At 44.1% G+C, this 16393-nt stretch overlaps 1 protein-coding gene across 8 annotated transcripts in view; it reads right to left on the bottom strand.

The window, feature by feature from the left end:
• Adat1 (adenosine deaminase tRNA specific 1) overlaps positions 1-16393 on the bottom strand; it is a 32471-nt gene that overhangs the window by 13296 nt on the left and 2782 nt on the right. For 7 of the 8 annotated variants that reach the window (XM_029558598.1, XM_008822953.3, XM_029558596.1 and 4 more), the window contains 4 exons: positions 14092-14146; positions 13322-13452; positions 5820-6423; positions 184-329 (listed from right to left, as the gene is read on the bottom strand). In XM_029558598.1, the coding sequence (XP_029414458.1) occupies positions 184-329; positions 5820-6423; positions 13322-13452; positions 14092-14146 (936 nt within the window). The remainder of the gene's footprint in view (positions 1-183; positions 330-5819; positions 6424-13321; positions 13453-14091; positions 14147-16393) is intronic. The other variant, XM_029558603.1, reaches the window with a different exon arrangement.

The raw sequence follows: 16393 nt of genomic DNA, 5'->3' as shown, positions 1-16393 counted from the left end.
CCAAGAGAGATTAAATAATTGGTCTAGGATCAAACAGAACATAAACTTAACCTGAAATGGGTGTTTTCTAAAGCACATACTGGAGTGGTAATCTGTCTTCCTAGGCTGGGACAATGCAGACAGACCCTCCCAGGATGGGCTGTCAGAGAAGCTACCCCAGGGAAGTCTATCTGGATCTCTTACCTGCCCCACAAGGAACAAGTCGGCCTGGACCGTTAGCCCTTTTTGCTTGTACTGCACAGCGGCTCTGTTCAAATAATAAATCTGACTTCTGAATTTTCAGTTTGTGAATTCCAAAACCTTTAGGTAATGCCAAGATGTCCTGACACCTAAATGTGAAGGAAAATCCATTCAGTTTAGGTGTACTCCTAGAGAAAAAGACTCAGATTATGGTTCATCATCCCTGAGCCATTAGGAGGAAGCAAAGGCCTTAGTAGCTGAGTGAATCTACTTATTTATTGAGGTAGGGCAAGTGAATGTGAATTTTTTGGTGAGCACTCTACCAAATGAGCTACATCTCCTAGTTCAAGTGAATTTTCTTTTTTTCCTCTTTTTGGAGACAGCGTTGATCTGTTGCCCCAGCTGATCTGGAACTCACTATGTACACCAGGATCGTCTTGAACTCACAGAGATCCACCTGTCTCTGCCTCTGGAGTGCTGGGATTAAAGTGTACGCCACTATGCCTGGCCAGAACTTTGTTTTGTCTTTTTGAGACAGGGTCTCCCTATAGCCCCAGCTGGCCTGGAACTCATTATGTAGACCAGGCTGGCCTTGAACTCACAGAGATCCACCTGTCTCTACCTCCCGAGTGCTGGGATTAAAGGCATGCGCCACCACACCTGGCAATTTTTTTTTTTTTTTGAGACAGAATCTTATGCAGAGTTAGACTGGCCCTGAACTTGAAATGTTACAATGACCCTGGACTTCTGATCCTCTTGCCACCCCATCCTGAGTGCTGGACCACAAGCCATGTTCAATTTTATGTGGTGCTAGGGATCAAACCCAAGGCCTTGTGACTGCTAGGTGAGCACTCTACCAAATGAGCTACATCTCCTAGTTCAAGTAAGAATTTATGGCTGGGGAAGGGTCCTCCCTATTGCTCTGAAGGCATAATTAAGGATTGAGTTAATGTCTCTCAGTGGGTTTCAGAATTATAAAACTTCATTCTTTATTTGAGAAACTTGAATTTTAACTTATTTGAACAGGCATCCTAGGAAATCCTTCAAATACACCAGAAACTAAAATTGTCCCATAATATAAAAGCCGCCCCCTTATACAAACTAGGTGTCAATGTGTTACTAAAATATGATGCAGATAGCAACTTCAAATCCCAGAAACCTCATACCCATTAGCAGTCACTTTGCATCCCTCTCCTGCCTCTGATAACCATCAACCTACTCTCCTTCTCTATGTAGACTTGCCTCTTCTGGATAGTTCACATAGATGGATCATAAAATACTTGGTTTATTTCATTTAGCATGCTGTTTCCATGACTCATTCATGCTGTAACATGTATCAGTACTTGAGTCTTTTTTTTTTTTTGGTCTTTTTGAGACAGGGTCTCCCTGTAGCCCCAGCTGGCCTGGAACTTGCTTTGTAGACCAGGCTGGCCTTGAACTCACAGAACCCCCCCCTCCCCCCTCCCCTGCCTCCTGAGTGCTGGGATTAAAGGCGTGCACCACCACACCCGGCTTAGTACTTGAGTCTTTAAAAATTATTATTACATTTATTTATTTCTGTGGGGTGACACGGGGGTCCGTGTGTCATAACACGCATGTGGAGGTCACAGGATACCTTGCAGTAGTTTTCTCTTTCCACCACATGGCTCTAGTGATCAAACCCATGTGGTCAGGCTAAGTGGCAAGTGCCTTCACCTGCTGAGCCATCTCCACCTGCTAAGCCATCTCCTCCATTACTTGCACCCATTTTTGAGACAGGGTCTCATGTAGCTCAGGCTAGTCTCTAACTTGCTATATAGCCGTGGCTGACCTTGCGCTGATATTCCTGCCTCAGCCTTCCAACTGTTGGGGGGTCACATGCCTAGTGCCACCATGTTGGCACTCCACTCCTTTTTAATGCTGAGCAGTATTTGCTCCTACGGGCACACCACACTTACTGACCTAACAGAGGGGCATTTCAGCTGCTTCACTTTTTGGCTATTACAAATATGCTGCTATAAACATCTGTGTATAAGTTTTTTTAGGATGTATGTTTTCATTTCTCGAAGTGAAACTGCTGGGTTATATCCTGGGCTGTGTTTGGTGTCGGCTTTAAGAGTCTGACATGGTCCCATGATGCTTCCCCCAGTCCTTACTGACTACAGCATCAATCAGGTTAGGGGCTTCCTGAGAGAACAACTTGAATGGTCATAGGTAGTCCTCTTTATTTCTCTCTCTCTCTCTCTCTCTCTCTCTCTCTCTCTCTCTCTCTTGTTTTTGGCTTTTTGAGACTGGGTCTTGCTGTTTTTTTTTTAAAGCTTTATCCTTACTGACTACAGCATCAATCAGGTTTGGGGCTTTCTGAGAGAACAACTTGAATGGTCATAGGTAGTCCTCTTTATTTCTCTCTCTCTCTCTCTCTCTCTCTCTCTCTCTCTCTCTCTCGTTTTTGGCTTTTTGAGACTGGGTCTTGCTGGTTTTTTTTTTAAAGCTTTATCCTTACTGACTACAGCATCAATCAGGTTTGGGGCTTTCTGAGAGAACAACTTGAGTGGTCATAGGTAGTCCTCTTTATTTCTCTCTTTTTCTTTCTTTTTTTGGCTTTTTGAGACTGGGTCTTGCTGGTTTTTTTTTTAAGCTTTATTTTATGTGTATGACTGTTATATCTGAATGCATGTAAGTGCACCTCTGTTGTGCAGGGCCTGCAGAGGACAGAAGAGGGCATTGGATCCCCTAGAACTGGAGTTACAGACAGTTGTTAGCTGCCATGTGGATGTTGGAATCAAACCTGGTCTCTTCCAAGAACAGCCAGTGCTCTTAACTGCTGAGCCATCTCTTCAGCGCCTGTTTTGTTAAGATATTGAATTTCGGGCTGGAGACATGGCTCAGCAGTTAAGAACACTGGTTGTTCTTGCAGAAGACCAGGTTTGAATCCCAGCAACGACATGGCAGATAACAACTGTCCATAACTCCATTACTCCAGTTCCAGGGGATCCGACAGCCTCTTCTGTCCTCCACAGGCATTAGACTTGGGTGCACTTACCTACATGCAGGCAATACACACATACACATTAAAAAAAAAAAGATATTGAATCTTGGGGCTAGAGATGGCTAAGGGGATTAGAGCACTTCCTGCTCTTCCAGAGGACCCAAATTTGATTCCCAGCACCCACATCAAGTGGCCCACAGCAACCTGTAACAGATCCATGGGATCTGACTCTATCATTTGACCTCCACAGGCACCCACACACATGACATCCATACACACACACACACACACACACACACACACACATACACATAAGCTAAAAAAACAAAGAAAAGCTTTAGAGGGGGCTGGAGAGATGACTCAGCGGTTAAGAGCACTGACTGCTCTTGCAGAGGACCCAGGTATGATTCCCAGCACCCACATGGTGGCTATGAACCATCCTTAACTCAAGTTCTAGCGGAATCCAAAGTCCTCTTCTGACCTCTGCAGCAATGCATGACACAGGCGCACTCACATACATGCAGGTAATACACTCATACACATAAAATAAAAATAATAAAATATAAAAAAAAGGAAAGAAAAGCTTTAGAGTCTTTCTACATAGCTCTGACTGGCCTTGACTCATGATCCCTTTATATCAGCCTCCTGAGTACTAGGATTAAAATTAATATTTAAAGCTTTTTTATATAATGGCAATTATATTGGCTTTTATATTTTTTTGGTTGTTGTTTGCTTGTCTGCCTGCTGTTTTTCTTTTTGAGACTGGGTCTCACATAGCCCACACTGGTCTGGAACTCCCTATGTTGCTGAATAACCTTGAACTTTTGGTCTTCTTGCTTGCCTCTCCCAAAGGCTGGGATTACAAATGCTGTCCCTTGGGTCCAGGTTGTGGAGACACGTAAAGTGAAGGTATTAAGAGTCAGTTTGGCTGAATGTGCTACCAAGTTTTACACAAAGGTAAACCCTCTATCCTGAAAAGTCCAAGGACTCCTATGGTTAGCAGTGGACATGTACCTTACTATTTAAAAGGCAGCCAGATGTAAGCTTAGAATAGAATATTATACATAAGACTGTCTTCCCATCATAAGAATTAAAATAGGGGCTGGAAGGATGGCTCAGGAGCACTGACTGCTCTTGCAGAGGACCTGGGTTCGATTCCTAGCACTCACACCGTGGCTACGAACTGTCAACTCCAGTTCCAGGGGAATCCGAAGCCCTTTTCTGATCTCTGAGGCACTGCATGACACGGGTGCACTCACATACATGCAGGCAGTACACTCATACACATAAAATAAAAATAATAAATAAAATATAAAGAGGTATCTTTAAAAAAAAGAATTAAGCTGGGTGTGGTGGCACACACCTTTAATCCCAGCACTTGGAAGGCAGAGGCAGGTGGATCTTTGTGAGTTCGAAGCCAGCCTGGTCTACATAGTGAGTTCCAGGACAGCTGGGGCTACAGGGAGACCCTGTCTCAAAAAGACAAAAAAAAAAAAGAATTAAAAAATAAGTTTCTACGCACAAATGCATGCCATCATGTCTAGCTGAATACAGTGCTGGGGCGCCAACCAGGGCTTCATGCATATTAGGCAAGCACTCTACCAACTGGGCTAAATCTCCAGCCCTGGCAACTATTTTGTTCATTGTAGAAGGATGATGAAATCCAGCAATAACAAAGGAGAAAAAACAACCTATAACACCATGACTCAGAGATAATCATTAATATCTTGGTATACAGCCGCCTACAGTTTTCTATGTACATACGTACTTTAAGACTAAAGTGGAGCTCACTTTATCTTCTAAATTGCTCTGTAAATATTATGAACTTCCTTCTGCATTAAATATTCATTACTTTTTTTTTTTTTGTCTTTTTGAGACAGGGTCTCCCTGTAGCCCCAGCTGTCCTGGAACTTACTATGTAGACTAGGCTGACCTTGAACTCACAAAGATCCGCCTGCCTCTGCCTCCTGAGTGCTGGTATTAAAGGCGTGCACCACCACGACTGGCATATTTTTAACAAGAGAAATCACTTAATTTCCCACTGCTGAGTATTTCTGGTTTCCTTTTTTCAAGTTACTATATAAAAGCCTAAATATTTATACTTTAGTTTAAAAAAATCTTTTTATTTTATGTCTGAGTGTATTGCCTGCATGTATGTAAGTGCCTCTGTGTCCTGCAATGCCCATGGAGGTCAGAAGAGGGCATCAGATTCCCCTGGAACTGGAGTTACAGATGACTGTTAGTTGCACTGTGGGTGCTGGGAATCAAACCCAGGTCCTCTGCAAGGGCAACCAGTGCTCTTAACCACAGAGCCATCTCTCAAACCCCCTTTAATAATTTTTTTAAAGGATTTTTAAAATTAATTTTTATTTATGTGTATTTGTGTCTGAGTATATGCCACACGTGTAAGTATCCAAAGAAACCAGAAGTGGGTGTCAGATCCCCTGGGGCTGGAGTTATTAGCAGTTGTGAGCCACCTGATGTGGGTGCTGGAAACTGAACTCAGGTCCTCTGGAAGAGCAGCAAGTGCTCTTAACTGGTAAACCATCTCTCCAGCCCCTACTTATTTCTTTAAAATAAATTCCTAGATGTGTAACTGCTGAGTCAAAAGGTAAGGAGACCTTTTGGGCTCTTTGGGCTCCTCTTACGGCTCTCCCTCCCTGCCCCTCACCTGCCAGTCAGTGCTCTCTGCATGGCCTCCTGGCTGTAAGGGCACTTCCCAATGATCACAGCTGACAGGTAGATGGGCTCTTCCAGGAAGTGCATCAACAGCGCGCCCTGGCATCCAAGGACATTCCATCGTGCCATCTTGTCACTGCAGGACATGGAGCAAGTCCTGTCTCCCCGACCTGGCTTCACTCGAAGCAGCCCTACCTGGTGGTAGGCAGCACCTGGTTTCCTAGAGTCAACAGTTTCTCCAGGAACACATTTGGCTCCGGTTCTATAAATGTCCATCACTTTGACACCACAGGGGGCTATTCCATCAGCAGTGACTGGTTCCTCCACAGTGAGATTAGAGCTGCTGACCTCTAGAGTGACTGGACCACTTTCCTGCTTACTATGGGGAGCTGTACCACTGGAGACCAAGCTGGTAGGAGTTCCAAGCCTCATCTTTTTGGCTACAGGGCTGTCAGGGTCTTCACAATTCCTTTTACTTTCAGGAGCCTCTCCATTATCACTCCCTCCTACAGGTGAGCTGTGGGCCCAGTCTCCGCTGACAGGATAGCAAGGCTGTTCTTCAAACTCAAGCATTGGAATGATGGAGGCATCCCCACCTGCATGAGAAGGAACTCCTTAATTCCTAGTTCTCAGAATGAGTCCTTCCAAACAGTGACATGGATGTCCCTTAGGAGCTAGTTAAAAATGAAAATTGTGTGGCTGGGGAGAATGAGCTGCAGTGATGCTTAGCATGCAGGAGGTCCTAAGTTCATATATTTTCTCTCTCGCTCTCTCCATATATATATATATACACATATATATGGGGCCAGTGGTCTGTTTAAACAAGTTGCCAGGTGATTCTGATGCAAGCTTAAGTTAGGGAATCGTTGCTTAAATCAAGATCAATCTGTTTTCCCAGATGACCTGACCTGAGATGAATTGAGTGTGGGCTGAGAAGTTCAGCGGTAGAGCACATGCCTAATATACATAAGGCCCTGGGCTTGATTACCATCACCATAAAGGAGAAAAGAAAACAAACAAAAAACAGCCCCGCCCCAAACCAACAACTTGATTTTTTAAAATCTTTGTGTGGTCTATACGGTGTGTGTCTGTGTGCAGGTGTGTGCATGCCATGGTGCACATGTGGAGGTAAGAGGGCAACTTTGGGTGTTGGTCCTCACCTTCCACTTGTTTGAGACAAGGTCTCTGTGGCTTGCTGCCCTCCAGCTTCCAGGGATTCCCATCTCTGCCTCTAATCTTGGCATAGGAGTACTGGGAGTACAGGCATGTGCTACTGCATCTGGCTTAACATGGGTTCTGGGGATTCAAACCCAGACTGCCTTCTATCTTCAATAATAAATTAACCTTATCTATAAAAATGAATAAAACAATAGACAACAAAAATGATACATGTCCCTGATGAGAATCTGAAGTCTTGCTAAAGGCTCTCTCCTAGACCCAGTGAGGTGAAACCTCTACAGAGAGATAGGAAAAACTGAATATTTAAACAAAGGTCTCAGTAATTCCTATCACAAGGAAATTTTGGAAACAGTGGTTTAGACCAGGGTTTTTTGACCTCCACTTTGCAATTTTGTTTTGTTTGGGGTTTTTTGAGACAGGGTCTTAGCTGGCCTGGAACTCACTATGCAGACCAGGCTGGCCTCGAACTCAAGAGAGCTCCACCTGACTCTGCTTCCCAGGCTGGGATTACAGTCAAGCACCACCACGCTGTCTATGTTCTTTTTTGAGATGGGGCCTCATGTAGGCAAGGCTGGCCTCAAACTGCCTATACAGATGACTATCCCAGGGAGCAGAACTGTCCTGAGCTGAAAACTACATGGTCTTGTGCATACTAGGCAAGCATTCTAGCACTGAAATACAACCCCAGCCTGAGAACTACTGGTTTACAGTGAACAAAGTTTCCCAAGTGTATTTTGTGGATTGGCATCCTGTGAGGTGCCTTGGAAAACAGAAAGTGTCTTATGGTTAAGTAAAGTTGACACTGTTGGGGCTGGAGAGATGGCTCAGCAGTTAAGAGCACTGACTGCTCTTGCAGAGGACCAGGGTTCGATTCCCAGCACCCATATGGCAGCTATGAACTGTCCTTAACTCCAGTTCCAGGGAAATCCGAAGCCTTCTTCTGACCTCCTCAGCACTGCGCGACACAGATGCACTCACATACATGCAGGCAATATACTCATACACATAAAATTAAAATAATAAATAAAATATTAAAAAAAGTTGACACTATTGAAAATGTCCCCATCTTGAGTATTTTATGGTGTATTAAATCCCCTTAGTAAAGACTCTAGTAAATTACACAACCTGGGGGCTGGAGAGATGGCTCAGCAGTAAAGAGCACTGGCTGTTCTTGCAGATGAACAGGGTTTGAATCCTTGCACCCACATGGTGGTTAACAACTGTTCATAACTTCAGTTCAAGGGGATCCAATGCCCTGACCTCTGAGGGCATTGCATGACAAGGGTGTACCTACATACATGCAGGCAATGCATTCATACACATAAAATAAAAATAACAAAATAGTTTTTAAAAGTTACACAACCTGGTCCACACCAGTGTTTCCCAAACTTCCAGTGTCTCCCTGAGCTGGTTTAGAGATTTCTAATCTATTCCATGCTCACAGAGAACCAAAGAAAACCTGAGGTCAGGGGAAAACACAGCTCTCCCTTGAGAAGGGAGCTATTGCTTCAAACACCAACCTAATGTGTGTTGCTTTCTTAAAGTGTGTAAATAATACATCTGTGGTCTTTCTAACCAGAGAGTGGGAAAGGCAAGAGAGACACAGGAGGAATGTTGTGGGAGAGGCTGCCTGGCTGACTTCCAGAGATCTCACAAGGTGACGGTGACTGGGGAATTCATTGGGGTCCATTTCCCACTCTGTAAGCTGAAATCTGATCTTGATAGAATGCCTGAACATGAAAGACTGACTCATGCTAATAAAACACAAAAGTAAGAAAGAGTCAAGGCATCAAATTATTAATCAGTTATGAGTAGTAAATGCCAAGGGAGCCAGAGAGCAACATTTTCTATGTAGTGTGCTTCCCTCCTACAGATAAACCACGGGAGACATCCCATTTTAAAAGATTACTCATGAACTGCAGGAGTTAGATCACTTGTTCCAGATTTTTATCTCATAGACTAGCAAATTAATTTTTAGAGTTTTTGTCTTTTTTGGGGCGGTGTGGTGTGGTTGAGACAGGGTTTAACTATGTAGCCCTGGCTGGCCTGAACTCACAGAGATCTACCTGCCTCTGCCTCCCAGGTGCTAGGATTAAAGGCATGCACCATGATGTGCAGTAATTTTCAGAATTTTTGAGATCAACAGAGGGCTGAGGTTAAAGTCTTAAAACCCCAAGCTGCCACCATTAACATAAGGAAGAGAGCCTGTGCCTACTCCACAGCACTGATTCTCCCACATCTCAGCAGTCACCAATTCCTCCATGGCCTCGGAGTCTTGGAAGTCACCGTTGCCTCCTCCCCATTTCTCACACACTCTCATGAAACCCTACCAACTCTCCTCCTAAATCTCTCTTAAATCTATCCAATTATCTCCCCTTCATTAACTACTTCTATCCTCCCTGAAATCATCACAATCTCTGGGCTGGAAAGAGGGCTCAGGGGTTAAGAACACTGGCTGCTCTTGCAGAGGACCTGAACCCTAGCACCCACATGGTAGGTAACAACTATCCATCCATGACTCCAGTTCCAGGGGATCTGACACCCTCTTCTGGCCTCCATTGGGCACTGCATGACATGGGTGCATTTACATATGTGGAGGCAAAACACCCATGCAAAAAACAAAAGTTAAAAAGATTAAAAACAGAGCCAGGCGTGGTGGCGTACGCCTTTAATTCTAGCACTTGGGAGGCAGAGGCAGATAGATCTATGTGAGTTCAAGGCCAGATTGGTCTTTATTTTGATATATCACAGTGAAAGATTTATCGTCCTCTTTTTTTTTTTTTTTTTTTTTTTTTTTTTAAAAAAAAAAAAAAAAAAAAAAAAAAAAAAAAAAAACCCAAAAACCCACCATCATAATCTCACTTCAAAAAAAGGAAGAAGACTTATCACCTCTAAGTTTTTGAATATGTTGCTATGGTCTTGATTTTTCTGGCTTTGCTTGGGTGCTCACAGATCAGCATATTCGTGGACCATTGGTCTGGGTAGTCTGATTAAGCTAGGAAACTTTAGATTCATCTGTCTCCAGCACAGTAAGTGACCACGGGGCATACCCAAGTTATGTCTACTCAAAGTTTGGTTAGTCCATTAGCATAGCACCCCTGGGAGTTGGTTAGAAATGTAGAATCTTGCAGGGAGTGGTGGTGTGCACCTTTAGTTCCAGCACAGGGATGAAAGCCCCAGCATGGGAGGCAGGGTAGGAGGATCTCTGTGAACTTGAGGCCAGCCTGGTCTACACAGTGAGACTGTCTAGAAAGAAAGGAGGGTTGGTGGGAGGAAGGGAGAATGGAGATGTAGAATCTCAGCCCAACTCTGGACTTAGTGAACCTGGATCTGCATTTAATAAGATCCACTAGTGACTCATGCATGTCACAGTCCGATAAGCACTGACGAGGAAACATCCTTTGACCAGGCACCCAATGCCATGAATACAGCAGAGATGAGTCCTGTCTACCTCTGCTTTTTTTCTGGCCTTCAGTACTTAACAACTCATTTCCTAAACTCATTCTTTCGTAAGCAACGACTATTATAATGAAATCTTCACATCTCCCCCATTCTATGGTAGTTCCCTTTTCTGTTTGTTACACTACAGTTCAATACTCAGAGAACAATCTTATCAAAGTTTCCAGGGCAAGGAAACTGTACTGCCATCACTGAGTTGTGGTCTATAAAAGGTGGGAATTATTTTCTTTTCGGGTTATTTTTCAAATTTGGTTTTTTGAGATAGGTCTCATGTAGCCCAGGCTAGCCTTGAATTTGAACTTGCTATGTAGCCAGGGATAGTTTTGAACTTCTGATCTTTCTACTTCTGCCTCTTGAGTGCTTGGGATTATAGGTGTTGCACTACTATGCCCAGCCTAAATAAAAAGATTTTTTTAGACAGTTCTTACTATATGGCCCAGGCTGATTTCAAACTGGTGAGCCTCCTGCCTCTGCCTCCTAAGTGTTAGATTATAAACATGTTACCATGTCAGGCTTATTTTCAGTTTTTTTTTTTTTTTTTTTAAACAGGGTCTCCCTGTAGCCCCAGCTAGGCTGGAACTCACTATGTAGGCTAGGCTGGCCTCAATCTCATAGATCTGCCTGCCTCTGCCTCCTAAGTGCTGGGATTAAAGGTGTGTGCCACTGTACCTGGCTATTTTCAGGGTTTTCTTTTAAGTTTATTTTTTAACTTTATTATCTGGAGTGGGCATGTATGCCATAGTGTGTAGCGTTTGGGGGACAGAAGATAACTGTTGAATTAGTTCTGTCTACCTTTCCATGGGTACTTGGACTCAAGCGCCTCTACCCACTGAGCATCCTGCCAGTCCTTATTTTCATATTTTGAGAAGGAAAACTATAGAGGCTATCCCCTAAGTTGTCTAGGTTAGACTTCATGTTTTATGGAACCACAGCCTCCAGAACATTCCCCGAGACCTCACCATGGCAGGTAAGTACGTTACCATAAAGTTTATCCTCAACTTCTTATTTACTGCTTTACATTCAGCATGTCATATGATTAGGAGATATCTTTTCAGGCATGATGGCACACTCCTGTAACCTCAGGAGTTCAAGGCTAGGTGGACTATACAGCAGGGCTCACAAACACCTCCTTGTGTGGCACATGCCTATAATCTAAGCACTTAGGTCACTGTAGATGGAGGTTTGTGGAAAATCTGAAGCCAGCCTGGGTACATAGTGTTGTGTAGTAATTTTCCCACAGATAGATCTTCATCTTGGAGGGAAGCTTGGTAAACAACAGGATGTTCTAAAAGGAAGTAAACAACTCAAAAGCTTCAGGAAGTCCCTGAAACTAACCAATAAGCTCTAAGGACTGCTGAGAGACACTCTGAGACAAGCTGAGCTGTCTGGAAGAGGCAGAGACCTGACAAGCTGCCTGGAAGAGGTTCAGACCAGCTGGCTGCCCAGAAAGGATACTCTCCAACCTGTTGAGAGTTCCCTGACTTCCCTACAGACTGGGTAGTGTGTTCTACTTTTCCTGCTTTTATAAGCTGTCACCCATATTGGGTGAGCTTGGAGACGCAGCTGTCTTTGAGTCATTCCTGCTTGTTAAGTAACCCCTTACCCACATACCTTTAAGTAACACCAATAAAATTCATTGGTTCACCAAGTTGGATTTTGATGGTATTATTACTTTAGTCTGTCACTGGTTTTTTATCTGGGGTGAGTAGACGTTTGTTCACGTCTCCGCAGGAACAGTGCCACACAACGTATACTGACGTCTCCCCAGGAACAGTGCCGTACAACGTATACTGAGCTCAAGGCAAGCCATGGTAACTGAGCAAGAATCCCTGGAACCCACAGAGTAGGACAGAACTGACTTCCCTAAACTGTCCTCTGACCACCTCCCCCCCCAAAAAAAAACATACGCACAGTAAATGCATAAATTGAAAAAAAAAAAAAAACAAAACAACCTGTTGCCGGGCATGGTGGTGCATGCTTTTAATTCCAGCACTTGGGAGGCAGAGGCAGGCGGATCTTTGTCAGTTCGAGGCCAGCCTGGTCTACATAATGAGTTCCAGGACAGCTGGAGGTACAGGGAGACCCTGTCTCAAAAAGACAAAACAAACAAACAAACAAAAAAACCTGTCTCAAAAAAGGAAGAAGACATATTTTAGAATGAATGAAAGAATGGAGTTTTAGGACAAGTTACTATAGTAAGACTTTGCACTTTGTTTTTTGAGACACTATCTCCCTGTAACTCCCTAGAACTTGCTATGTAGACCAGGCTGGCCTCTGTGTTGCAGACATCTGCCTACCTCTGCCTCCTGAGTACTAGGACTAAAGGTATGCCCCACCAAGTCCGCAAAGACTTTGGACTTTTAAGCCCCATTGATTGTTTTATAACTGGTAGAGTTTTAAGTATGAAGTTTCCTCATCTTGACTTTGGGAGCTAACAGTTCTCCACCTCCCTCCCTTGGCCTTGTGCTAGAGATGTGATTAAGTATATAAACAGACACTACCATTAGATATAGCTATAGTCAGCCAGCCAGGATCACTTTTTTTAAAAAGACTATTTTTTACTTTATGTGTATGAGTGTATTGCCTGCATGTATGGAAGTACACCCGTTTTGCAGAGTGCCCTCGGAGGTCAGAAGAGGGCATGGGATCCCTGGAACTGAAGTTATGGACAGTTCTTAGCTGCCATGTAGGGTGCTGGGAACCAAACCTAGGTTCTTTTTAAGAGCAGCCAGTGCTCCTAACCACTAAACCATCTCTCCAGCCCCCAGAAATACTTTTTTTGAGAAATATCTCTGGTAAGACAAGCATGAGGAAGCCATCAATGCAGCATTTCTCCAAAGACTTGACTATACTTACAGGGTGTGTGGCTAGAGAAAAACACAAAAGATAGGCTGGGTCTGAGCTTCCACAGTCCTCTATGAGTTCCTGGGACAAAGATACTATCCTCTTTCAGGACGGCGGCCAAATGGAGCTGATGGAGAAGATATCTGAGGGTTGCAAGATATCAGAATGAACAACCAGGCTGAGGATGCAGCTCAGGGAACCCTAGATACTGAGGGCCTAGCATGTGCAAGACCTTTGGTAGCACTAAAATAATTAAGAGAAAACAAATTTACCACAAATTTCTGTGGTAAAAAGAGCTTGGTTGGGTGATTACTAAGAGAGGGTTACATAGGCCAATGAGGCTAGTGATGATCTAGAATTATGATAGAAACACATGATCCTTAAAGTGTAGTCCCATGGCAGCAACAGTAGCATCACCTGTGTATTCATTAGAAAGGTAAATTCTCAGACTCTACTCTGGATTTGCTCAGTCAGAATTTCTAGGGGTGGGGCCAGCAATCTTCCCCCAAACTCCCATTCCCGTGCTGAGGCTTGAAACCAGAGCCCTGGATATGCTAGACAAGAGCTCAGCTACTAAGTTTATACCTCAGCCCCAACAGGAGTGATCTCAAAAGCAGGTGATTCTATGGCAAACTCAATTTTGAGAACCACTAATCTGGACCACTAATCGTACACAGAGTGGCATAATTTGCATTACCTGAGATCTTATTAGAAATACAAATTCTGCCCACTTCTCTCCCCCAGACCTGCTGAATCCAGACTCTCTGGGGATGTGATTTTACCTCTGGAAACTCCTTCTGGCAATGACCTCAGCATGGCTGTCATTGAGGATGTCTCCTACGGCAAAGACAAGACACTAGGTAAAGGAACCTGGAGAGGCCCTGGATCCTAGAAGCACACTAGAGCAGTCTCCCTACCCCAGCACTCAGGATGGTCATGTTATTTCCTAGAGGGCTTTGTGGGAAAGTATCAGTCACTAATGGTAAATGCATTTGTGGCTGGTAGACATCTGGAGCTAGAATTCTTTGCTATGGGGGAAGCCCATGACACACAGGATGTGTAGCAACACTCTTGGCCTTCACCCACAAGATGCCCTGAGTATCCCTCCCCAAGGTGACAACCCAAAACACCTCTGGACACTGCCAAAGGTACTCTGGGATACAAAACTGCCCTTGGTTTCTGGGTGTGGTGGTGCATGCCTGTAATCCCAGGCTTAGCAAGAGTACCATGAGTCTGAAGCCAGTCTGAGCAACACAGCAAGTTCTTGACCCAGGGCCACATAGAGAGATCCTGTCTCAAAAAAACTAAACAAATAAAAAACCAAAAGAGCTAAGCTAAGCAAAACAAAAACTATCTCTAGTTCAGAAACACTGATTTATAGAAAAACGTGTATGTGTAAAGTACTGGGGATTGAACCTAGGGCCTCATACATGGTAGGAAAGTGCTCTGCCACTGAGCTATACCCCCAGATCCTTTTTTTCTATTCTTTATTTTTTATTTTATTTTTTTGGTCTTTTTAAGACAGGGTCTCCCTGTAGCCCCAGCTGTCCTGGAACTCACTATGTAGACCAGGCTGGCCTTGAACTCACAAGAGATCTGCCTGTCTCTGCCTCACGAGTGTTGGGATTAAAGGCATGCACCACCATGCCTGGCCCCTATACCTTATTTTTTAAAAAAGATTTAAAAATAACGTGTATATATGTATGTCTCCGCACATGAGTGCAGGTGCCTGCAGAGGCCAGAATTCGATGTCAGATCCCCTAGAGCTGGAATCACAGGTGGTTATGAGCCACCTGATTTGGGAACTGAAATTGGGCCCTCTGTAAGAGCAGTATGTGCTCGTAACCACTGAGCTGTCTCTCCAGCTCCTATTTTTTTATTAATGTAATTTTTTAATGTTTTTATTTTGTGTGCATATGCACCCAGGCCATGATGCACTTGTGGAGGTCAGAGGACAACTTGCGAGAGCTGGTGTTCTCATTCTACCTTGTGGGTCCTGGGAACTGAACTCAGCTCATCAGGTTGGGTACAGGTGCCAGTACCCACGGAGGCATCTGGCCCATCTATCTAACTCTTTTTGTTTTTGGTCTTTTTGAGACAGGGTCTCCCTATAGCCTCAGCTAGCTGGGAACTCAATATGTAGACCAGGCTGGCCTTGAACTCACAGAGATCTTCCTGCCTCTGCCTCCCCAGTCTATCTACTCTTTTTTTTTGACACAAGGTTTCACTAAGTTACTCAGGCTGGTCTTGAACTTTCTCTATAGCCCAAGCAGGCCTATTGCTTCAACTTCTTCTTGAGCCACTGAGATTACAGGTCTGTGCCACCTGGCTAAATTTTTTTTTTTTGAGGCAAGGTCTCACTGTGTAGACTTGGATAGCCTGAAGCTCACTATGTAGGCCAGGCTGCCTCTGAAATAACAGAGATCTGCCTGCCTCTGCCTCCCAGCTGCTGAGATGCTGAGATTAAAGGCCCATCCGGCCTAGAAAAGTCTTTTATCTGGAGATGCAGATCGTTTTTATCCTGGTAGATGTGTGCTCATGGTGATAAGATTCCTATTCCAATCCATAGTGGGCCTGGGCCCATTTCCTCATGTATATGAGGTGAGGCTAGAAGGGAAGAAACAAACTTAACCAGGAACCTGCCACTGGAAGCACAAGATAAGGATCCCCACTTCTGAGGGACTTCCACGCTCTGTTTTAAAGCTTGTTTTTGTTTTTTCAGATTACATTTTTAGTGGTGCATGCCTTTAATTCTAGCACTTGGGATGCAGGTGGAGCTCTGTGAGACTGAGGTCAGCCTGGTCTACATAGTGAATTCCAGGCCCAGCTGGGCTATATGGAGTCCGTCTCAAAAAGACACACACACACAGTTTCATTTATTTATGTGTATGTGCCTTTGTCTGTGTATGTAGATGCCCTCAGATGCCAGAGGGCATTGGAGTCTCCGGAGCTGGAGTTACAGGCAGTAGTGAGCCACTTCATTGTTAGTTTTGGGAACTCAACTCAGATGGCTTTTAACTACTGAGCCATTGCTCCAGGCCCAACTTTCATATTTTAAAAACAAATTATTTTTATGTGTATTGA

This window comes from Nannospalax galili, unplaced genomic scaffold (genome assembly GCF_000622305.1).
Source record: "Nannospalax galili isolate Female #2095 unplaced genomic scaffold, S.galili_v1.0 scaffold568, whole genome shotgun sequence".
Classification (NCBI taxonomy): Eukaryota; Metazoa; Chordata; class Mammalia; order Rodentia; family Spalacidae; genus Nannospalax; species Nannospalax galili.
Note: the sequence above shows the minus strand (reverse complement) of the source record. Positions and strands in the feature narration are given on the sequence as shown.